A 25104-nucleotide genomic window follows, 5' to 3' on the forward strand; every position below is an offset into this window, starting at 1 on the left:
TGTATATGGGATATTTTTCGAACGAAGGACTCAGTCCTTGTTTGAAATTCCGAGGATCCTCGACATTGGAACAGTCCTTCGATGGATGTCGATGATGTAGCACGCTCGAAATTCTGGCTTCCGAGGATCCTTCCTTGACATTGAGAAACGCCTTGTTGCTGTCTGGGAATTTATCACATAAAGTCTTGTTTGTTTTCACCATCCATCTTAGTAAAAACTGGAGATGCCAACCCTATATGAATTAATAGGCCTAATTCAATCACAAGGACTGTTAATAATTGTATCTCACATGTTGTTTATAAAACTAATAGCTTCTAACATTATAAGTGGACCTCAGGGAAAAGACTGTGAAAGTGTAAATAGGATTCCTTTAAAGCACTAATCCCTCAGAGGACAAGATAAATGAGTTGGCAATCCACACATGTGTATGTGATTCACCTGAAAGCAGCTGAAGGTTGGGCAGAGGCTCCGACAGAACTCCTCGACACTGCTCCTCCACCGGCAGAGGAATCACCATTAACCCGTCGGCCAGCTGCGGAAAATCCTTGATGAAGTTATTATCCCTGAAATAGGCATAAAACATCAGCTCAGTATAAAAACCATTACGCCTATGTAATGTCCTCATAATGATAGGCGTACCAACGTGTGTGTGAGAGAAACTTCACACACACAAACTTGATCTTTGATTCAAATTAAGAGTAAATGTCAGCGTATTGTTATGCACCTCCAATAATGGTATTTAAACAATGTCTTATTGTAGTTATATCATACACGTTTTACTCAGCCCGTGATTTTGGGAGACATTTTGAAAAGTGTGCTGTGATTGTTCTGGGATTGTCATGTTCTTGGCAATGTAATGAAGTGTAATTAGCCACCAATTAAAATCCCTCTCCAAACACTTCATCTATTTAATTGAGATTTCTCTCTATGAAACATCAATAGCAAACAACCCTTTCAATAATGTCAGTGTGTAAAAGATATCTCCTGAATGCATAGTAAGTCATTATAAAAACAGAAAAATTTCATAGCTGTTGTAAAATGCAGATAAACACCAGTGCCGATGACTAATTCAATGGTTTTTTTGTTTTTTGAAATTGATTTGGAAGAGATGGATACTCATCACCCACCTTCAGGATCTGAGCCTTTCATTATTTATGTAAAATAGTCAATAATCGCTGATGTCTTCCAAAACCTGCTGCTAATTGTGTGCTATACAATTACGGAGTGTCTAATTACACTAATTGCAAATAGCCCACCTTCTCAAAGTGTGTCAGACTGCGTCCCGCAATACTACAAACCACGCCTCTATTAATTACACCCCCTACCTCAGGTTACGCCCCCTACAGTCAGGATGTCATCAGAGCTGATGTCGTCACTACTGCTCTTCTTCTACTTCACTTTCCTCGCTTTTTAAGCTTCACTTACTTTGGGGTAAAAAGAAGTTTGAAATACCTTTGCAGCGATATACTGTTAACAAACTTCCTGATGCTGCGCGCTTTAGTCTCAATAACAAAATAAACACACAACAAAAACAGCAGTTACGAAAGCATGTGATCGCAGAGATGTGGATGTTTGCACGAGTTCTGCAATTCGGCACTCCAGTCAAGAAAAGCCACGTCCCATTTATTTATATCGCACTTTATACAATAGATTGCTTTAAACCAACCAGCTTTACAATATCAAACATGAAAAACAGCTTTTAAATGAGAATTACACTTCAATTTGTACTATAAAGCAGCTCTCCAGTGTTTGTTTTCACTCGTGGATGTCTGACCTCGATGGACTGAACAGAGGAAATGAACCAGAGACATCAAAGAAGGCGGAGTCTCAGAGCCACACCCACCTATTACGCAATCACCATGGACCAATGGTAGTTCAGAGGTGTTTACCTGCCAGAACAAACTTGTCCGTGAAGTTCTAACTGTTTCTAACTCCAGAAACGAACTTCGTTTTGTCCTGATTTTGGCCTTCGTTCTTCGATTTCCCTTGAAGTATATCAGGCCATTTACTGTCCCAATACACTTCAGGTTCAAAGAGTATCTGCCATATTTGCACTAAGTATAAATAGCATCTGCCTTATGATAATGTGGGGCCTTTGAAACAAAGTGCATATGAATGTGCACCTGATTCCATTTCTATATGCTTCTTCCCAAACCTGATCTGATGGACCAGTTCTGCCTCATATCAAGCCTTCTCCCAAAAGACAAATTGAAAACATTCACTGACTCTTGGTATGGCTAGAGGACTCAAAAGACTGTCCTTTTTTTGTTATGCTTGCAGACTGTTTTTCAATTGGCTCAGCATCAGTTTTCACATCCACAACTGCTATTCCAAACTGGAAGAAAGTCTTGTTTAGAGAGGAGAAGGGCTTTAAAGCTCACTCTACATCTGAGCACCACCAGAATGCAATATTTGCATGGAAACAGCACCAATAAGTTCTTTAAAACCAAATATTGCTAAATGGAACGGACAGCACTGGGGATCAATCGTTCAGTAGAAGCACAAGGCTTACTTGCAAACTAACCTTCTAAATTCATGCTCCAGTTGCCTTCATTGGACTTTGAGAGAGCGGTGAATCTTGTTGAAATATTGCTTGACATGCTGCAGCAGTACAAGCATAAGATCTTTTTGAGGACATGTGTGAAATGGTAGAGGAACTGCCTGTAAAATGCCAAGTCAGATTGGAAAAAGTTGAAAAGAGAGCAGATCCTGAGCAGCAGGTTACATGGATCCATAATTACTTTCTCATCTGGTGCACATAGAGCAATCTTGGGTGACAAGGAAGCCTCTAAGAAAGCACATATTATTTCCAGTGATTGACTCATTCAGGGGCAAGAAGAAAAGTCATTTCTCTAACAGAAATGGTGAAATTATGCACAGAATCCAGGCACGTTGCCCTAAAAGCAGAACTTTATTGCATGAAGTATCTTTTTTCATTTGCAGACAATTTTGAGTCAAATATTGAGGATTTTAAACACGTGTCGTATCAGACAGAAAAAAGGGGAAAAGGCAGACTTCTTTCTTTGAATTTATAGTATTTCTAGAACTACTTAAAGAAGTATTTTGTGAGCCGTGTAAGACTTTCCATTGTAACACCTGTACGTGAACATTGATTTTCAGCACTTAAGCTGATCAAAATCCATCTAAGAACAACAGCTGGAGATGAGCAATTGATTTGTAACTCGAGGCTCAAGGGTTTTGGTTAGCATCCATGATGTGAAGATGGAGAAATGAAGCATAGAAAACAAAACCTGGGAAAACAATCAAATAAAACAATAGACATGCAATGGCCACAACACGAAGAATCAATCCAAGCTATAAATCCAGCAACAGACTCAAACAGGCTGAGTTCAGAGCAGGGAGGGTCAGTCCAAAACACAAATCCACAGAGTATTCCAGGCAGGGGTCAGAGCACAAAAAACAGTCCAAGGCAAAAATCCAAAACAAGAGAAATCACGTCCAAAAGGGAAGCAGGGTCAAAAACTCAGACAAACCAATAACACACAAAACCATTTCGATATGCTTGCAGAGGTAAAACAAAAGTTCAGACTGAGCTTAGAAAGCTTAGTGCTTAAATGAGTCACAGTTAATTAGCCAAATGGGAAACAACCTAAAATAACTGGGAGGGATCCTAATGGTGGTGCTCCGGAGAAGCAACCCATTCAGAGGGTGTCATGAGTCAGGGCGGGCAAAATGATTAAATATGGACAGAAAAATATGAGCTTGGAGGAAACATTTTATTTCAATGCTTTTGTGTTCTCTTACAAAACAGTACTGCATGCCACAATCACCCCTACATTTGCTCAGATTCTGTTTAAATGCAAACGCAACACTTCGAGACCTACTTCATATCATGGGCTTTGTGTTCCGCTCACTGCCGGACAGTAGATTACATTTATACATTTACATTTATGCATTTACATTTATGCATTTGACAAAGCAACTTACATTGCATTATACTATACATACAAAGAGTATGTGCAATCCCTGGGATCGAACCCATGACCTTGGCATTGCTAGTGCCATGCTCTAACCACTGAGCTACAGAAAAGCATGAAGTGATGAGGAGAGAACGAGGCAGGCACTATTATTTCGACACACCAAAGGTATTAGGAAGCGTTCCTGCATCCTTCTGCTGTATTTTTTAAGCGTTGGCCCATGTGAACACACACAACGAGTGTCGCATTTTCAAAACACTCTGAAGTTAAAAGAAGCTCACTTTTTCAAAACGCATCTCAAGACACCCGTGTTTTGTTCCATTCCGCTGTGCTTCTTTTGTCGATGTTTTATCCGAATATCAGTGAACCCAAGGACAAAGTGATCCATGACCCTCATTCTAAGCATGATGGTTTGGCAGTTTGATCATAAATTATTTCAGCAAACATTCTGGCGTGATTTGTCTACAACTGACTGAATTGTTTTACTGACAGTCCAGGGAAATTGCAAAACCTCGACCAACACCAGAGTTCAAATGAATCAGTTTTTCATTATTTTTCTTGATGGTCCAACTTTAGCACCTCTATAGTGACACAGAGTTCTTGGACTAGTAGTGTGAGATGCCTTTGAAGTGAGAACAGGTTGTTTGTTTCACTTTTGAAAGGAAAGGCTGCTGTTCGTCTTTGATCTTTTATCTATTAAAGGTGTGGTATGTAAGAATGACAACTACTGGTTGAAATGGGTACTGCAGTCCAAATTCAAAATATTGTTTGCCCCGCCCCCTTCTCCTTAGACTCAACGCCCTCGCGGGTTGCCAGTTTGAGGACACGCAACAGGAGCGAGCCCAATTGACATTGGCAGGCGAGGAGACTTACACACTGTAAGTTGATTAGTTGATTAGTTGATTTATTGATTTATGAATTATGAGTTAATACGATCCCGTTCATAGAGATTTTTAGATGGATGTTTCCTCAGCATGTTTCCTAAATATCTGCAAACATATTATGGTATTTTTATGCTTTAGTACAGTCAAAAACTTACAAACAGCACATTTAAAATTAATAGTACAGGAATCTTCCAGAGAGCCAGTGAAGCACAGCCTCAATGCAAGGGGTCAAGGTTTGGCAGGTTAACATGACCTGTTATCACCTGCTGGAAGAGACACCATCAAAACATCCAAATTCTGATAAAATGATATTGCAAGTATAACATTAAAATATCATAGCATATGCCATATTAAAATAGATGTTTTACCAATGGCCAATTCTGTTTTGGAGGGTCCTTAAAGTACGGAAGAGGATTAGGGCCAAGCAATAATAAAAAAAATGAAACCATCTCGAGATTAAAGTTGTTAAATTTTGAGAAAAAACTCGTTAAATTTCCAGAAAAAAGTCGAGATAAAATGTTGAGAATAAACTCGTTAAATTACGAGAAAAAAGTCGAGATAAAATGTTGAGAATAAACTTGTTAAATTACGAGAAAAAAGTCGTTAAATTACGAGAACAAATTCATTAAATTACGAGAAAAAACTTGTTAAATTACGAGAACAAATTCGTTAAATTATGAGAAAAATGTTGTTAAATATCGAGAAAAAAGTTGAGATAAAATGTTGAGAATAAACTTGTTAAATTACGAGAAAAAAGTCGTTACATTTCGAGAAAAAAAGTCGAGATAAAATGTTGAGAATAAACTCATTAAATTTCCAGAAAAAAGTCGAGATAAAATGTTGAGAATAAACTCATTAAATTTCCAGAAAAAAGTTGAGATAAAATGTTGAGAATAAACTCGTTAAATTACGAGAAAAAAGTCGAGATAAAATGTTGAGAATAAACTTGTTAAATTACGAGAAAAAAGTCGTTAAATTACGAGAACAAATTTGTTAAATTATGAGAAAAAAACTTGTTAAATTTCGAGAAAAAAGTTGAGATAAAATGTTGAGAATAAACTCGTTAAATTACGAGAAAAAAGTCGTTACATTTCGAGAAAAAAAGTCGAGATAAAATGTTGAGAATAAAGTCATTAAATTATGAGAAAAAAGTCGTTAAATTACGAGAAAAAATTAGTTAAATTACGAATTTGTTCTCATAATTTAACGACTTTTTTCTTGTAATTTAATGACTTTATTCTCATAATTTAACAAGTTTATTCTCAACATTTTATCTCGACTTTTTTCTCGTAATTTAATGAGTTTTTTCTCGAAATTTAACAACTTTAATCTCGAGATGGTTTTATTTTTTTTATTATTGCTTGGCCCTAATCCTCTTCCATATTAAAGGGATAGTTCACCCAAAAATGAAAACGCTGTCATCATTTACACCCGCTCAAGTTGTTCCAAACCTGTATAAATTTCTTTGTTCTGCTGCACACAAAGTAAGTTATTTGGAAGAATGTTTGTAACCAAGCAGATCTCGGCCATAGTAGTAAAAAAAAAAAAATACTATGGTAGTCAATGGGGGCGAGATCAGCTTCGTTAAGCACCGCACTTACTGCATGACATTTAACTTAACATGCATTTCTCTCTATAGACACATTCACTGTACTGTGAAGTCAGCGTCAGTCAACTTCATCTGCGCCGCTGACACTGACTCAGAAAACACTAGTTTATCAATAAATTATTAAAAATGTTCAGACAGTCTCCTTTCTGTTTTTCCTCGACACATTCATTACTAGAGCTGCATGATTCTGGATAAATTGGGATTATTTATTTATTTTGTTTAAAATAGAGATCATGATTCTCCCACGATTCTAAATACACAACTAAACAAAATAACATGTGACAAAATGTTAATTAATAGCTGCAGACTATTTAATCGGTTTGAATGTATGATTCAACTTATAAAGACTTGACTTGTAACATTACTGGATGAATCAGAGTTTTTGAACAAATCTCTTGAACAAATGATTCAACAACAAACACATTTTTAAATCACTTGTCTCCACCTGCTGGTGTAATTATGTAATCTTATTTGAAGCCTCAAGTTACTTTCAAAAGGTTTTTTTACTTTATTGTGTTCTCCACCATAGACATCAGTGTTTATATCCGAACTATAAACATTTATGCCAGTAATTCTGTGATAATTTGAATTATTCTAAGACAGAAATAATGATACTGTGTGGTTGAAAAGACTGTTAGTGAAGCTGTCTCTGACACTCTCTGGATCAGAACACAGATCTGAATGTTCACTGTGATTTTGTTAAAGGTTTAATAGACACAGGCGAATCATTATCATTTATGAATAAGATCATGTGGGTGCTTGAATCAAGATTGCGATTAATCATGCAGCTCTATTTATAATGATTACTTTTGCTGGTGCGCTTCATGCATGAATTTGAGCATTTAATTTATATTTTAAAGGTTCATAATTATGGTTTAGTATTTCTCTGTAATGCAGAACAATGTACAAAGGCTTAAATGAACGACTACAACTACTGAAAATCTTCAGTCATTAACTAAAACTAAGAACATCACTTCAAAAATAATATTAACTGAAATATCAGCTAGTTGCAAAAGCAACATTTCTCATTTTCATCTAGTTTGACTTGATACTAAAAAAACTTAAATATAAATAATAATAAAAAAAAACTATATAGACATATTTAAAAATATATAAATATAAATGACAAAAACAAAACAAAATTAATAAAATTTTCACGTACAATTTTCAAATAAAACAAAAACTACTTAAAAATATTAATAAAAACTATAATAGTATCTCAAGGATACTAAAATAACGCAAAACAACTTCTATGCAAATTCTTATCTCCCCCTCCACCTCCCCAGCACCACCTGCCTGGATCTGCTGCAGCATGTTTCCATGTTATGTTCTAAACAACTTGTACCTCTCAAACCGATGTACATTCCATTCACATTAATGAAATGTTTTACAACTTTCCCAGGATTTGTCATGACTGAATTATATTTACAGAGTCTGACAGCGATGCAAACTGACCAGCAGATGTCACACTATTGTTAAAAGGTGACTGTAATTTATGTTTTTCTCTTTCTCTCATTCTGTCTGCCTGTCTTTCTATTTTATTTCTGCCTTGCAAAGTGCTTTTCATTAGAATAGAGTATGAACCACAAGAGTCGGTTGGAGTCAATCAGGACACGCTTTACTGGAAGAGCGGAGCGGAAACTCAAGGACAGATCAGAAGGAGGGAGAGAGGGAGGCCACAATATAAAGATTACTTACTCGCTCACACACAAATCTATTGATCACCAAATTAAATCACCCTGAGTCTGACCCGCAGAGAGCCAGTCATCCCAATGGATGTTCACAAATAAAAGTCTGAGAGTATGGATTTTTCTCCTAAATAAGATTCTCTAAGTCTTGATATTAATTGTTTTATTCACACCAAGTGTAGCCAAACGTTTCTAATTCTGCCACAAAGAGACAGGTTTCACTGAGTGTCAAATGTGCTGACTTTATTTAGACTAACTGGTGTTTCTTGTGTTTCTGTGGAGGTAATAACCTCAAGGGGTGATAGACTTATCTGAAAACATACTAACTGCAAACATAACTCATTTCAATAACTTGCTCGGCAACATTTTCTGTCACACAGTTGCTCCGCCAGGACAGTAGCTGACTTGAGAGAGGAAACTACTCATGGCATACTTTATTATTATTATTTTCTCTGAGGTCAACTTATAATGTTCTTCAGAAGAAGAGATGCAAAGGCAATCAAATTCTCTGGAAATCTATTGCTGCATTAACTGAAAATGAATCAGAAGTGCCATATGGCAACATTACGGTAACTACAACCTACTGTACTTGACGTCTTCCACGAACCACGATAAAACTCAAAAGCCTGTAAATCACTTCAGCTGCATCTGTTTATTCATCATACAGTATATGCATCTGGAGTCAAATGCCCTAAATTCACCCAAGCTTAAATACTGATTCATTTTCCAGGATTAAAGATCAACTGGAAATTAATATGATTGGCAATTAAGCTGAACTGGAACTAACGACGTAGGAATATAATGTACTGATTTCCCGTTCTTGAATTCTCCAGTCAGACAAATGGGCTTTAAAACACAACAATCACACACCAGAGTGTGTTTCATCCTCTATTTACTTGAAATTGAAGACACACAGCAGGGTCTCTAGGTATTTTGAGCTATTACATCTCATCATAAACTCACAGGTGATAAAACACTTTCTGACTTCTGACGCTTTTACTGGAATATTCTCTCATCTTTTCTTTGTTTGCTTTCTCTCAAAGGAGATAATACTCAAAAATAGACTTTAAGATTCGTGGAAAGATGAAATTCCACTCCTTTACACCAAAGTGCTATGTGTATGGTTTTTAATCCATATATAAATATTATGTTATGATATTTAAGAAATGCTTTGTGAATACAATCTATTATTTAAAAATCCTTTTCATTTCTCAACAGATTGGAAATCTGATGGAAAATCATGGAAATGCATTCCCCAAAAAATGCGGGAGACATTTTTAAATAAATGTCACTATCTTCGATAAAACAAAAACTATCAATTTATGCGTTTTTTTTTGTTGTTTTTTTGTGATTTTGGGGATACTTTTGAATTTATTTACCTCTAAAATACCATATTTTTATGTAAATTATGCATATTTTTATATTTAATATTTCTTTTACTTTAGTGCAAAAAAATAAAATAAAATAATAAAATAAAATAAAATAATAAAATTAAAATAAATAAAATAAAATATAAAATAAAATAAAATAAAATAATAAAATAAAATAAAATAAAATAAAATAAAATAAAATAAAATAAAATAAAATAAAATAAAATAAAATAAAATAAAATAAAATAAAATAAAATAAAATAAATCCAGTAAGTTCAGACAACAAAAACCTAAAAATTTGGTGACTTTGGTGACATGATGGTATAAAAATAGCAAAATAGCAAAAATATCAATAGCCACTACATGGCAGTAGTACTCAATGGGTGCATATAGGCTGAAATCTATAAACAATTTACTTTAAAACATTACTGTTATTATTATTATTATTACATAAAAAATGATGCGATACAATGATTTTTAATTAAACATCACCATGGCGGCAGTGCAACAAATACTAAGATGTAAACATATACTTATTTTGTTGAACTAAAGCATCAGTCGTGCGAGGCTCTGGATTCTCTCAAACGAGTCCAACTGTGTGTGTTTGAGGGCATGTAGTTCATCTGTTTATGCAGGTCACAAAAAAACAAAACATGTTTGTCTGATAGGGAATGAATGCATGTTATATTCAGGACTCGAGAGTCTTCATTAGAACATCCACCTCTTGGTTTGCAATACTCTGGGCAGTTGCACAGCATGTTTGGCCCACTGTGGATTTGCTGCTGTAATTGTGAGCTGTCCAGTGGAAATGCTATGAGAAACAACAGTCTGCAAGAGTCTATTGAACGAAACATGCAGGTTTGCAGTAAACAAAAACCTGTCAATTCTAATCTAATCAACAAACGAACTGTATCCATAGACTTGGAATTTCAGTGTTGGGAATTTCAAATCCTTGCTGAAGGATATAAAGAACTAATGAGTGACTGGATCTAACACAACAACCATCAACATCACTCGCAATTTCTGAGTGGAAACTGTTGGTGTGTACTCTTACAAACACTGATTTTTGCCACATTCTCAAGTGGGCTGATGCTGTCCATGCTCATTTCTACCACTAGAGGGACAACTTCCTCTGCAAACATCAACAGAACAAATTCAACATATGTGTTTTCAGCCTGTTCCTCGACTCTTTCAGAGTCCAGAGGTTCCAGCATCTACCGGTTCGTAAAGAACGCAGCTGTTTTCAGTCAAGGTAAATAATGGTTGAAATGCCAAACACGTCTGTTCAATATTAGACAACAACCCAACAAACCTGATGCGTCCTTCAAACACATATATTGCATTGTGCAAAATAAAATGTAATAATGTGAAGTGACATTTCATATTTAGAATCCATCATTTGTTCAGAGCTGCCTGCTAAACTGACATTTTATTCGGAAGAAACTCAGATGACTTCAATTCAAACTATTGTCCTGACATTGAGGTTACAGTATATTCTGAAATTAAATTGATAATTACATTTATAATTACACTTTAAGTAAAAAGTGATTGTATGAACAAGAGCAGAATCTCATTTGCTTTTATTGTAATTTCAGTGAATTTACTGATCTCAAAGCAGTGATGAACTCAACCTTTTCTGTGGCAGCTTCATTTACAGTTGTAAGTTTAATGCACTAATTACTGACCATGAAACACCTGACAGTATGCTATAAATGTGATAGTTAAGCACAAAGGTAAACACAGATCATTTATACTCTGAAAAATCAATTGGCGTAGGAGGAATTTTCACTCAGAAATTGCTAGTAAATTTCACAAGTAATTACAAAGAAACAGCCAGAAGCATTTAATTAAAGGATTAGTCCACTTTTAAGTAAACTTTTCCTGATAATTTACTCACCCTCATGTCATCCAAGATGTTCATGTCTTTCTTTCGTCAGTCGAAAAGAAATGAAGGTTTTTGAGGAAATCATTCCAGGATTTTTCTCCATATAGTGGACTTCACTGGGGTTCAGCGGGTTGAAGGTCCAAATGTCAGTTTCAGTGCAGCTTCAAAGAGCTCTACATGATCCCAGACGAGGAATAAGAGTCTCATCTAGAGAAACCATCGCTCATTTTCTAAAAAAAATACATCCGTTTATGCTTTATAAACACAAAATATCGCCTTGAACGTACTTCCCGTTTCTGCATTCTTCAAAACGCTTACGCTGAATGTCCTACGCCTTCCCTATTCAACTTACGGAATGAAGTTGCCAGTTTCGTTTTTTTCCATTAGTTGAATAGGGAAGGCGTAGGACATTCAGCATAAGTGTTTTGAAGAATGCGGAAACGGGAAGTACGTTCAAGGCGATATTTTGTGTTTATAAAGTATAAATGGTTGGATTTTTTTTCGAAAATGGCCGATGGTTTCTCTAGATAAGACTCTTATTCCTCGTCTGGTGTCATTTAAAGCTCTTTGAAGCTGCACTGAAACATTTGGACCTTCAACCCGTTGAACCCCAGTGAAGTCCACTATATGGAGAAAAATCCTGGAATGTTTTCCTCAGAAACCTTCATTTCTTTTGAAGAAAGAAAGACATGAACATCTTGGGTGACATGGGGGTGAGTAAATTATCAGGAAAAGTTTATTTAAAAGTGGACTAATCCTTTAAATGTGAAAATTTGAAGTATAAAAGACTGAAATGATGCAACTTTATAACTTTACTTTTTACTTGTTTGCCTGGCAGTGTTAATTCCATTCATCATCTCATTTTAAACAGTTCTTTTCTTTTGAGTGTTGTCCAAATGTGGTCTGAGCCACCCCTAACATGTTCATGGTTAGTACATTAATTAATTTATTCATTTCTGTAATAGTAGAATTCATTTCTTTTGAAGTAGGCAAGGGGAAAGAACTTTGTTTGGTCTTTTGCATAAAATCACTCCCCACTAAATAATGACACATTTCTGAAACTGCCCACCTCGCCTGCTTACACATGATGAGAAAAATCATGACAAAATGTGAGGAAAATTGAGACAAATGACTCATCACTGCTCCTGAAATATTTCCTTGGCTGTGCAAGCGTATGTCCCAATAATTCAGTGAGTTACACAATACAAACATGTTAAATAAAGCCATAAAGAAGACACTTTTAAGTTCATTTGTGTGTGGAAAATGATGCATTTGTTGTGTCAAACTATAAAACTGTACATCCCACTTAATGTAACAAACCATGAAAACTTCAGCATCAAACTACATCAAAACATTGATGCAACTTCAGTGTAAAAGAACGAATGAGCATTTGTGTACAGATGCCCGGTTTACAGAATCACTGTCCTGTTGACTAGGTTGCACAGTTGTAATGTAAGGTATTACTGTGTACTATTGTTTGTGTAACAGTGATGGATGGCAAGTTAATTTACAGGGATTGTTCCTGAAATATGCACACTTGTCTTTTATAAAGAGACAAAAATACCTGGTTATTACACGGATGGGTGAATGATAACATAGGCTCATTGGAATATATATATGGATATACATACAATTCACTACAGATTCCAGCTGAGATAAACACCAGAGGCAGTAAAACTTTCACTTTTCATGCAAATCACGATTACCGATTAATAAAGACTTAATTTTGCACTGTTTCTTGCAGAATACTATTGCACTAAAACTATTACATTTTGACATAACACATAACCAGCTCCATATGCGTGACTTTTCTGATGTAGTAAACTTGCTCGGAAGCTCACCTGATACAGCATTGCACTCGTGATGTGAAGCACTCGGGTACGAGCCCCATGAAACACGAGTTACAATAAAAGAGTTTAAACAGATAGAATGGCATGTTTGCTTCAGCAACTATCAGGTTTAGGGTTTACTGTAGGTGATATGACAGAGCATTAACCCTTTAGCGCTACTCGCGGGACAATTCAGTTCACAACTGCTGCAATATGTACAACAACCAACTTAGAGGGGACCTATAATGCAAGATGTAATGTAAGTCTCTGGTGTCTCCAGAATGTGTCTGTGAAGTTTCAGCTCAAAATCCCCCACAGATCATTTATTATAGCTTGTCAAATTTGCCCCTATTTGGGTGTGAGCAAAAACACGCCGTTTTTGTGTGTGTCCCTTTAAATGCAAATGAGCTCCACTTTCCAGGGCGGAGCTTTAACAGCTCAACAACAACAAAGCTGGAGAATCTCACGCAGCCAAAATGACGAAAGTGTTCAGCCTTACTTTGTTCAAACTGGAGTCGACACTGATGGAGAGACTCAGGAAGAAGTTACAACTTTTAGACGTTTCTGAATGGTTAGTGGATAAATTGATGTAGTTGCTGTGGAGTTGATTCAACTCATCCACTAGCATGTGTCGTCATGTTCATCTTTTGTGTTGAATTGACCCTCGTTTGTGAAGCAGTCCGGCGTAAAATGACGGCATGACAACAACACTCGACTACAACAACTCTTCCTCTTCTCTAAAGCAGCCCAACATGGCCCCGCCCCCTTTGTTGTGTGTTCTCGGGGGCGGGGTTTATGTAAATTTTAGGGTTAGTGATGTCACTAACCCAGGAAGAAGCTCGTTGTAGTCCCTACCAGCCGTTTGTTGTAGTCCTTAAAAATTGATTTCTGTAAAAGAAAATATCTCTCTTTGCATTGAACTTTGAGCGTCGTAACTTTGCAGATGTTGTTTATGATCAAACAGCAACATTACACAAGTGAAATCATAATCAACCACCCCTTTAATGTTCTGGCAAGGTTGTCTCAAAGTTATGAACAAATGTTCATCTAACATCTTTTAAATGTTACTACTTTCAGAATGTTCAGAGTTCACAAAAAAGTGAAATCATAATCAACCGACCCTTTAATGAAACATTGCCAGATTCACAATGATCTGTGAACATGTTTTTTTTGCCACTCACTGGCATATGTCATGAAAACAGGCAAGAAGCAATGTAATATCATTTTGCATAAATTTCGCCACAGGCACATTTTTCCAATGAGCCTGTTTTGGTGAATGGAAGGTAGAACAACCAACACGGTCTAAAATGGTCCAAAATGGTCTATATTTCATTCAATAAACCCTGCCAATATACAAAGTTGCACAAAATTCTCATCTCTTTATTTTGGGCCAGAAAATGAGAAATCAAGCTCACAGTTGAGTTGAGCTCCTTCCATTAGCAGCTGTCACAGTCTGTGCAGCTTCTGTTTTATAACATTATCTCACCACGAGTCCATGTGTGAACGTTCCTCACACGCAGAGCTCAAATAGTCGCACGCGTGCACCACTCACAGTTTGACTGGTGCTAAAGATACAACATGTCCTTTTATCGCTTTGACAGCAAATTATTGGCAGGGACATATCCGGTTGGTCTGCCGTATTGTCAGAGACAAGTTGCGAATGAAATCTTTGAGAGCCTCAGGCTGCTGCGCAGAACAGATGGGCTTCCCCCTCGGGGCGACTCAATTTTTTAAAAGAACAGTGTGGAGATTTTATTGGCCTTATCCACTATTGCGTTATAGGACTATGCTCCAAAAATATGATGAATTGCACATAAAAAAAATTCCATCCATTTTGATGACACAGTTTTAACATAAACTAATAAACTTGTATTTTTTTCAGTAATACATAAATGAAGAAGGTGAGGTTTCTGCACTCAAAAAACATGGCATTGTTTATTATTAACTAGGCAGTGGGTGAGATTTACAGTATTAATAACGCTGTTCCTGAGCAGTACAACCCAAAAGTTTGCTTGTGCACAGCACATTTTACAGAGGACAGAACCTGGCTATATACAAAGACTATATACCAGTGTGAAACTTTCTGCTCAATCATTCTTTCAAAGTTGGTTCCGATCGATCGGTTTGATCATCTGAATTTTCAGAATCCACCTCAGGCTCGAAATGATACGGTACAACCGACAACATTATTAACTGTGTGTTTACAGTTGCTTAACCCTCTGGAGTCTGAGGCTGATTTGGGGCTTGGAGAAGTTTTGACATGCCCTGACATTTGTGCTTTTTTCAGTTGTGTATTCAGCACAAACTAGGCTACAATAATATGTGAGGAACATGTGTGTACATGTTTGTATTTTTGAAGGAATAATGTTTATGCGTGGTTATTGAAAAAACAAAAAACTTAAGTCACTGAAATAAGGCCATATAAAAAGTATATTAAATCTGTGTTCACAAGACTTTTGGGTATTGGAGGTTGTAGACTAGAGTTTTCGCTTCAGATTTATGTAAAAATTATGCTGCCTACTCCTTCATATAAAACAATATATTGATTTAGTTTTTGTAAGACACTTTTTGTCAAGAAACACAGTATGCGTGGAGGCGTGAATCTGCATGAATAATGGGTCATTTACACCTGAGAAGACAAAAGAATCACATAATAATGACCTGAAATGACTTGCATATTAATGAGGCCTTTCAGTCAGGTAGGCTGTGAAAAAAACCCTCTGTAATAATGTCTCAGCTCATCATAAACAGCAATACTGTGAAATATTATTACAATTTAAAATAATGGTATTCTATTATATTCTTTAAAATATAATGTATTTCTGTGATGCAAAGTGTCTGAACAATTATGTTACCTCTATGGCATTTCATATTGGCTTTTAGCTTAAAAGCATGCACATTTGGAGAAATATTGATGGATTCTTATATGTTTATGTCAAATTTGTATACTGAGAAGTAATATTTATTGTCATCACTATGAGTGCTGTATACTGTTTTTTCAATTCCTACTTGCAGCTGGAGGGCGCTCTCTGTGCACATTTAGTCCACAAATTATTCTAAAGAAGAAGACATTCTGAAAAAGACAATTCTGAAAAGACAAAGACATTTCAGGAATGGTGTTTTTAATTCATACTTGCAGCCGGAGGGCGCTCTCTGTACACAAATTCATATAAAGAAGAAAAGGAACTAGGGACTAACTGCATGTCTTCTAGAGATCGCTAACCATTGCTTTAACATCCAAATAAACATTTTTCAAGACAATAAATACACGATTGAGACGATGAATGCATGTATTGCCTCTGAATTTGCGTCTGAATAGCGCTGGCTCCGTGGGCGTGGCCGCATTAGCGGGTAATGAGCTGAATCACAGACTTCTGACATGGCTCTCTTTATATACAGATTACATAACACAGAATGTTTGTTTTAAAACCTGACATTTCAACGTTTCTTTAGATGTAAGTGTCATTTTTTTTGTCATTAGTATTCATAAGTTACAGTTCATTTTCTGAGAACTATCAGATTGGACTTCCTTCAGAGGGAGAGGAGAAATCACGCATCATGTTAGTTTTCTTTATTTTACAAAAAGCACAACATTGTGTTTTTACTCTGAGTGTACACAAATAAAAGAAGACATTCTATAGTTTCAATTGATATATTACTTATGTCTCTATGACAAAAAATGATGGAGTATTTTAAGTCTGTTTTGCTGCAATGTGAAAAAAATCCTGCAAAACGCGCCGGCGCGTTTTCAGACCTCAGGGAGTTAAAGACTTGGAAGCTGAAGCTCGTGATTAAGGTAAGGGTCGTACATTTCCGACACGCTTGAGGTGTTTGGCCAATCACAACGCGCTGGGTCAGCTGACCAATCAGAGCACTCAGTGCGTTCAAATAGCATATGCGAATGCATATTTGTAGGAGCTACAATAATATACAGCATGTGAAAAATAATGTTTTTTTGAGCATTAAAGCATTATAACCTAGTTTTAAATGTAAAACTTTTAAAATAGCATCATATATGACCCCTTTAAAATGTTTTCAATAGCCAAATTGTCTGCTTCCACTTTTGATGCAAATTTTGTTCAAATTCCAAAGAAATTATTATAATGCCCTGTCCTTTAACACTCATCACACAGGTTGGTAAGTAAATAAATGTTGCATATCAAAAAGAACACAAACATCATAATAATATATCATCAAATTAATAATGATCCTCTTGCCAATCTTTAAAACATGACATCTGCCTGTTGTGCTCCACTCTCAAATCTGTCTCAATCTGCCCTTCAAATCAATTCTTCAGGCTTAAAGTAAGTCCTTAAAACAGAAATTTATGAGGATGAGAATATGAGTAATGATCTCAATAGTTTTATTATCTATTGTTTGAATGCATATGTAATGAGAGAGGGAGAGAGAGCGCTGACGATGCTACAGCACTGATAAAGCAGCGATGTCACACAGCAAAGCATTGCAGACTCAACACTTTATCATGTTCATAGAAAAGAAAGAACGAGAAAAAACAAAAAAAAAAAAAAACAGCACTGAATTACAAATCAGGGAGTTATTAGTTACGTCGGAGGCGCGAGCGGTAATTTATATGCCGCTCAGACAATAGCAGTGTTTACAGAGCGTGGAAGGCTTTGAATCTGTTGTTTATCAAAGCATAATGGAATGGGAATGTAAACAGATTATATGCTGATTATGCACTGGGCTTTAATGGGTGGGATTTGCTTTAAAATCTCTATATTGGCTTCTCAAATAAAAACCTCAGGCTGAAAACACACTGAGAAACACAACACGTACTCTGTACCGATTAGGGATAAAGGATTTAAAATATTTAACTACTATTTCTACTCAATAAAATATTTTAGCCAAGTCACATTTATTTGTTGAGCACCTTTCAGCGTTACAGAAAGTCATACACACAAAACCCTGTTGTGGAACGTATTTCATAGTCTAAACTTAGAACATGTAGAACAGTGTCTTTAAGGTGTTATGCATTATTCACTTTCCAAACCACTTCCAAAGCATTGTGCTGAATCCAGGCATGATGCCAAATGCCTGCTTGAAGTATCACCCATAGAACGTCTACTGACTAATGTTTGAGCTACTTTGTATTCTAGTTTGCATACACTGTTTTATCAAAAATCAGTATGCTATTTTCTATAATGCTATGGAGTTGATTGTGTAATAAAACATAAACTTTTGAGTTGCCTGAACTCATTTCCCAAAGTCAGTTAGAATGTTACATAGTCAGTACAACTGGAACTGTTGTCCACAAAACGGTTCTTTCAGAGTTTGTTTCAATGCACTGGTTCAAAAACTGATTATTTTTTATTATTATTATTATTAGAAAATTGTTACAGAGACATCAAAGTACAATATATAACATCAAATATGTAACAAACAAAAGTGAACTAGAAGGGGCTTAAATAAAATCTAGAAAAAAATATTGAAATTTTTTTTTTTTGTTTCACAGAATATCATATAGAGTCAATATAATGTTCAAATTCTCTCTTAAAAGATATAAAACAGGGTTCTTTGCAAGAAAACTTGCATTCATGAATATGAAACTTTGCCATTAAAAGTATAAAGTTTTTTATATAAATCTGGTTGCGCTTGTTTCTACAGTCCTCCATATGACCAAATACTACATCCTTCCATAATAGCACAGATTGGTTATCAATATTTTTTGCTATAAAATCACAAATATTAAAACAGATGAATCACAGTTTCAGGGCAATTGTCACAGAAACTGCATTTAATGTCAATATCATTTTTACATTTTACAAGGTAATGCTTCACTGGGTAAATCTTTTGAATGAAACCTCTTTGACTTTGTTTGTAATTAAATATTGATTAGGTATAAGCCAGACCTTTTTCCAAACAATATTGTCTGTCAACCGATTCCAATAAGAGTAAATATAAGGCAAACATATAATATTTATTTGAAATAACTCTCTTATAGATCTGTTTGTTCCAAAACTGACTCATTGGTTCCTTACGCCATCATGCAATGATGTCACTGCACATTTCTTTTCGAACAACTCTGTGTCATGTTATATCACCGAAACATTCATATAAAGTTTTTCAAGTAGGCCTATTTAATAAAACTAGTCATAAGCATATTTCCAGTACGTGGACATCACTAATTGTTGAGAGATCAAATCAACTAATATTAAAAAGCAAAAAATAAAAATAAATAATAAATAATAAGTTGACTGAGAAATGTTACAAATTTAACTAAACAAAGTACATTCACACAGCACTTCAATATTATGAAAGTCTCAATGAACCAACTCTAAAAACAGTAACTTATTACAAACATTTTTTTTTTCTTTCATGCAATAAATGCACAAAAAAAGTAGTATTCAGAATTTAGCTTTATTCAGTGTTGTTTACCGGTATGATGTTAGATTTATTTGGTGATAAAACTTTGGTTGTGCACTTGGACCTCAACATTTTAAAGTTGCCCTAGAATCAAAAATTGAATTTACCTTGGCATAGTTGAATAACAAGAGTTCAGTACATGGAAATGACATACAGTGAGTCTCAAACTCCATTGTTTCCTCCTTCTTATATAAATCTCATTTGTTTAAAAGACCTCCGAAGAACAGGCGAATCTCAACATAACACCGACTGTTACGTAACAGTCGGGATCATTAATATGTACGCCCCCAATATTTGCATATGCCAGCCCATGTTCAAGGCATTACACAAGGGCAGCCAGTATTAACGTCTGGATCTGTGCACAGCTGAATCATCAGACTAGGTAAGCAAGCAAGAACAATAGTGAAAAATGGCAGATGGAGCAATAATAACTGACATGATCCATGATATCATGATATTTTTAGTGATATTTGTGAATTGTCTTTCTAAATGTTTCGTTAGCATGTTGCTAATGTACTGTTAAATGTGGTTAAAGTTACCATCATTTATTACTGTATTCACGGAGACAAGAGAGCCTTCGCTATTTTCATTTTTAAACAATTGCAGTCTGTATAATTCATAAACACAACTTCATTCTTTATAAATCTCTCCAACAGTGTGTAATGTTAGCTTTAGCCACGGAGCACTATCAAACTCATTCAGAATCAAATGTAAACATCCAAATAAATACTATACTCACATGTTCCGACGCATACATGCAGTATGCATGACGAACATCTTCCATTCCATCCATTTGAGGGTTATATTAGCTGTGTGAACTTTGTAAATGCACTGTATTATAGTCGAGAGCTCGGGGGGCTGGGAGCGCGTGATTTAAAGGGGACGCAGCCTGAATCGGTGCATATTTAATGATGCCCCAAAATAGGCAGTTAAAAAAAATCTATGGGGTATTTTGAGCTGAAACTTCACAGACACATTCAGGGGACACCTTAGACTTATATTACATCTTGTAAAAACTGGTTCTAGGGCACCTTTAATTTCTGTCATGAGGGATCTCTGAGAGTTTTTGCATGGTAATGGATATGAAAATTTTGATATGTTTGGTCTTGGTGGAATAGATCTGCTGTTGCAAGAAAGTACAGGACTTACTACTGCCCATATATACACGACACGCTGCTGTGAGCAAGTAAGATATGCTGCTGCTGTACAATACAGTATGCATAAATCTATACAGGTGGAGCTGGGGAAGGTGGAGGGTTTCTGAAAGCGCTGCCGCTGCTACAGCAGATGCTGAACAAGTATTTGAATGTTGAGCAGCGAGCTCATTGGCCGCTGATACAGCAGGAACCAATCAGCTGTGCCCTAAAGAGAATGATGTGATTGCAAGAAGATTGAGTTAAGGACCTATCAGCCTGTGCCATCTACTGTAGAGTTTCATGGGAGAACTTTGTATTTTCATTCAACTCTTGTCTATAGCCAGTGCAACTATTGTTTTCACTATGGCAAAAAACATATGCATGGAAAAACAGTGTCATTTAACTAATTTCTGACTATTCACAAATGTGTTCTGATAGTTTAAAGGAGTTCCCAAAATATAGCACTGTTAAGGCAAACACTATTTCTTTTCCCTCTTCATCTTTCTTTCACCTCTCCTCCTTCCTCATCTTCTGACCATCCGTTCACAGATGGAGGGACCTCGACCGCTCGCTCTTTACACCAGCATTTGTTATGCTCTGCGCTGCAGTCAGCCGGCCTATAAAACATTACAGCGCCGTGCAGCGTGCAGCACTCCAGCTCTTTAGCTTGTAAACGTGCGTCATTAAATAATGAATAGTGAGTTAACAAGGATATAAAGAACTGACAGCCTGACATGTTCCTGTCATTGTCGCTGTGGCGTTTAGTTGCATGAAGCATGTTTGAATTTGTCTCACCAAAAGGGGTCACTGCTTAGTCGATTCTGATGTTTCTACAGCCTCAAGAGAGACACAACCACTTACAATAAAAGCTTTTGGAAAAGTATATCGTAATAAATTATGTTATGAGAAGAGTCTGAGAACGTACACAACCTGGAGCTTCAAATGAATGTGTATATAAAGCTGTTTGGGTTAAATGGATCTGAACATTAACTCTGAGTCATGCAGCATTGACAAGACATCAAAAACTGCATTTTGCCGTCTCAGTGCTCCAGTGTTTGTATGTCTGAGCGTGGATTTGCACTGAGTAAGGATGAATCAGATGTATGGATGCCCAAGTGTGAAATTTAGCAGTGAGATTGTTCACTCTTTGCTTTAATGGTGCTATTTTAATGCGAAGTCATTCCACAATATGAATCCGTTGATTAAAATGAGTGTGTGATGTTAGCAGGCAGACTTTTTATAATAGAATGAGTAAAATAACAGCTTGGCCATCACTGCTGTGCTGCACATCTTGATGAATGTTTTCATTTATTGGACACAATTCATAATTTTTAAAGAGGTAAATCTCACTGAGCTTGTGAAAAAGAACTACACTTTAGTATGCTTTTGAAAAGAGTGCTTATTATGAAAATAATACATTTAAATAATGTACCATGCAATGTTTTCAGAGAGTTAATTGCATGTTAACTGCAATTAAATGAAAATGTATTGTGGTTTAAGTTAATTATTTTGAACGAGTACATCTTTAGATCTACACTGTAAAAGGTGTCGTATAAATAACAGTGACTTGACTTGACATACAGTTGTATTTGTTGCCATTTTTTTTGCGATGCAATGCTTCTATCATGAGCAAAGCAGCAGTTTATCAAGAAATATCCAAGAAGTTTCTTTTCTCTCTTTGAAATGTTTCAAACAGTAATATTAACCCTGTAAAGCCTGACATTGTCAGGAAAAAATGTAATTTTTTCAAATGCCTTTCAACAATAAATCTTGTATAAAATTATAAAACAATAAAAAAAATTTTGTTGATAATTTAGAGGCCTTTGAATTCTGCGTATTTAGGGTTAATATTTTTAGGGGTTCAAGCACGTAGATCGTAATTGTTAAAATTTCTCCCGTAAAAGTGATCGAGCAGACCAAACCGTAAGTCATAAAGACTTGAATCTGTGAGGGCTGGTAGTACTCACTAGCCTGGTAATACCAGACTCTGCTACTTCACTTTGCTTCGTAGACAGAGTCTGGAATGGCATAATAGAGAAGTGTTTTCTCTCTCGCTAGGGGACGCTTGTCTGAAGTTTAAAATCATTGGTTACCCGTAAGCCAATCAGATACGTTTAGTTATGACGTATGTTATCCGCCTGTACAGCCGCATTGAAGCACAGACATCATGCATCGAACGCAAATCTATGATTGAACTTCCACTGTAAACCTGTTGTAAACACATGATGATGTGAGCGAAATACCGGAGTGAACATGGCTGTAAACGACTTTTGCAGATTATGCGAAGTTAATGCATCCCGAAGTTTGCATCCCGTGTCTCGTTTCCCATTTCCGCGGTCGTTTCGGTTTTCGATTTCTCTAACCTGCAATGTAAAACTCGGCGCTTAGCATCTACGTCACGGCTCTCAGCCCGCCCTCTGTTCGTTGATTGGCCCGGCTGTTTCCAGACCGGTGGCAAACACAAAGCTCTGACGCTGTATCAGACTGAGTACAGAAGCGAAATGAAATTGAGCGGAAGTAGGAAGTTTGACGTAGTCAGGCTAAGTACTCACACCGTCTACAACGTCACCACGGCTTGCCCCGATCAGGCTGATGGGGGCGCTACAGCAGTGAAAAGTACAAAATGGCAAAATTTTTGGGTATTTTGGATTTTTTGAAAAACCTACTTTTGTGAACTAGTCCTAGGTTTTTGACCCGATCAGAACCAAACCAGTGCAGCAAGATTTTCTAGAGTCTGATTGTCAATAATTATCAAAAAAAAGTTGAAATTTCAATTCACGGTCTCTATGGGCCACCAAAATGTAAAATGGAAAGTGAAGTAGCAGAGTCTGGTATTACCAGGCTAGTGAGTACTACCAGCCCTCACAGATTCAAGTCTTTATGACTTACGGTTTGGTCTGCTCGATCACTTTTACGGGAGAAATTTTAACAATTACGATCTACGTGCTTGAACCCCTAAAATAACTCATTCTGTGGTTGCATGAAAAAGGATGCAGTGACTGGCCACTTGGTGGTGCTATAACAGGAAAAAAAATCAGCAAGTACTTCACCGTTAGTCCGACTGACTTGAAAATTGGCATACAGTGTCTTTGTCCGAGGTGCCATGATCGTCTATAAGGACACTGACGCATCTCAAAAAACACGTCCGCCATCGGCCAATGAAGTTTGAGCAGCTATCAGACAAGGTTAACAGAGGCCGATTGGAATGAAATCTGGGCCTGTTTGACTCACGGCCCCAGAAGAGAAATTCGAAAGATATCGGCTACCGGGGTGCCTTCACGTTTTTCTCGTCCACATGGTAGAACTCCTCATTCTGAATAAATTAATATCCAAGAAGATTTTTTTTTTCAAACAGGTTACAGGTTGTCTATTTTCAAGGCACACGTGTTCACTAGTAGCCTACAGTACAGCTCTCCTGCATTCATAGCAGTTTATATACGGCATTCTCATTTGCTTTTCAGTCACATATTGATTTAGTGCTTCCTGGAGGCTCAGCCATTTTCTATTATTTCGCTGTCATCTACTGCAAAAGCTTTCGCTTGTGATCAACAGTCTAATTACAGTCAGTCTTGGACCTGTTGGTGACAGAAATGTACAAAATATGCTTTAGAACATTAGAATTAAGCAATAACACATGCAAAAGGCTACAGGTAATTTCATATTACTAACCACAGTGTGACTGTGAGTATAAGTTATATTACATCCATTATATTTCAGACCAAATTTGCCAAGGGAAATAAATCTAAATGAAACCAGCTATGCATGTCAGACTAGACCAAAGTGTATGAGAAGAGCAACAGCACATTCCTCACTCTCTTCATAACCTTCTGTAATAATTCTGCTCCAGCTTCATTACAGACAATAATTCATGTTGCAATAATCATTTCAAGATGAACCCCAGTGCTGTAGCTGTGTGAAGAAAATTTGGTTGTAAAACCCTTCGCTTTAATGCCTTTAGAGTCTTTGACTCATTTTTAGCGCTTTTTAATCCAAACTTTGATATCATTTTTTCGCATTTATCTGCTACAAAGTTGTTGTGCAACGAATGCCTAAACTGAGTAAACTGAAATACATAGATTGTTGATACATCCTATACAGTATGCACACTGTTTACCAAATTCACAAGCATTAACCCAGTTTATTTTAACGGCCAGATTTGGCAACAGCTTGGGCCAGAGAAAACCCTCTTTTGGCATAAAAAAACCCCAACAAAAATACCTACTGTCGACACACAGTGTCGATGAAAATTGCCTAAATGTCAAAATTAGTACAATAACAACTAGGCTACATCATGGCAATATCTTTATAGAAAAAAATCCGGTCCCATTTTATATTAAGTGGCCTTAACTACTATGTACTTACATCAAAAAATAGGTACAGT

The 25104-nt window shown here is 36.3% G+C and overlaps 1 protein-coding gene across 1 annotated transcript in view; it reads right to left on the reverse strand.

Moving 5' to 3' along the window:
- Positions 1-25104, reverse strand: part of LOC125267649 (astrotactin-2-like) — a 458853-nt gene that overhangs the window by 85374 nt on the left and 348375 nt on the right. The window contains exon 14 of the mRNA XM_048189494.1: positions 439-563. Within this exon, the coding sequence (XP_048045451.1) occupies positions 439-563 (125 nt within the window). The remainder of the gene's footprint in view (positions 1-438; positions 564-25104) is intronic.

Source organism: Megalobrama amblycephala, linkage group LG4 (genome assembly GCF_018812025.1).
Source record: "Megalobrama amblycephala isolate DHTTF-2021 linkage group LG4, ASM1881202v1, whole genome shotgun sequence".
NCBI lineage: Eukaryota > Metazoa > Chordata > Actinopteri > Cypriniformes > Xenocyprididae > Megalobrama > Megalobrama amblycephala.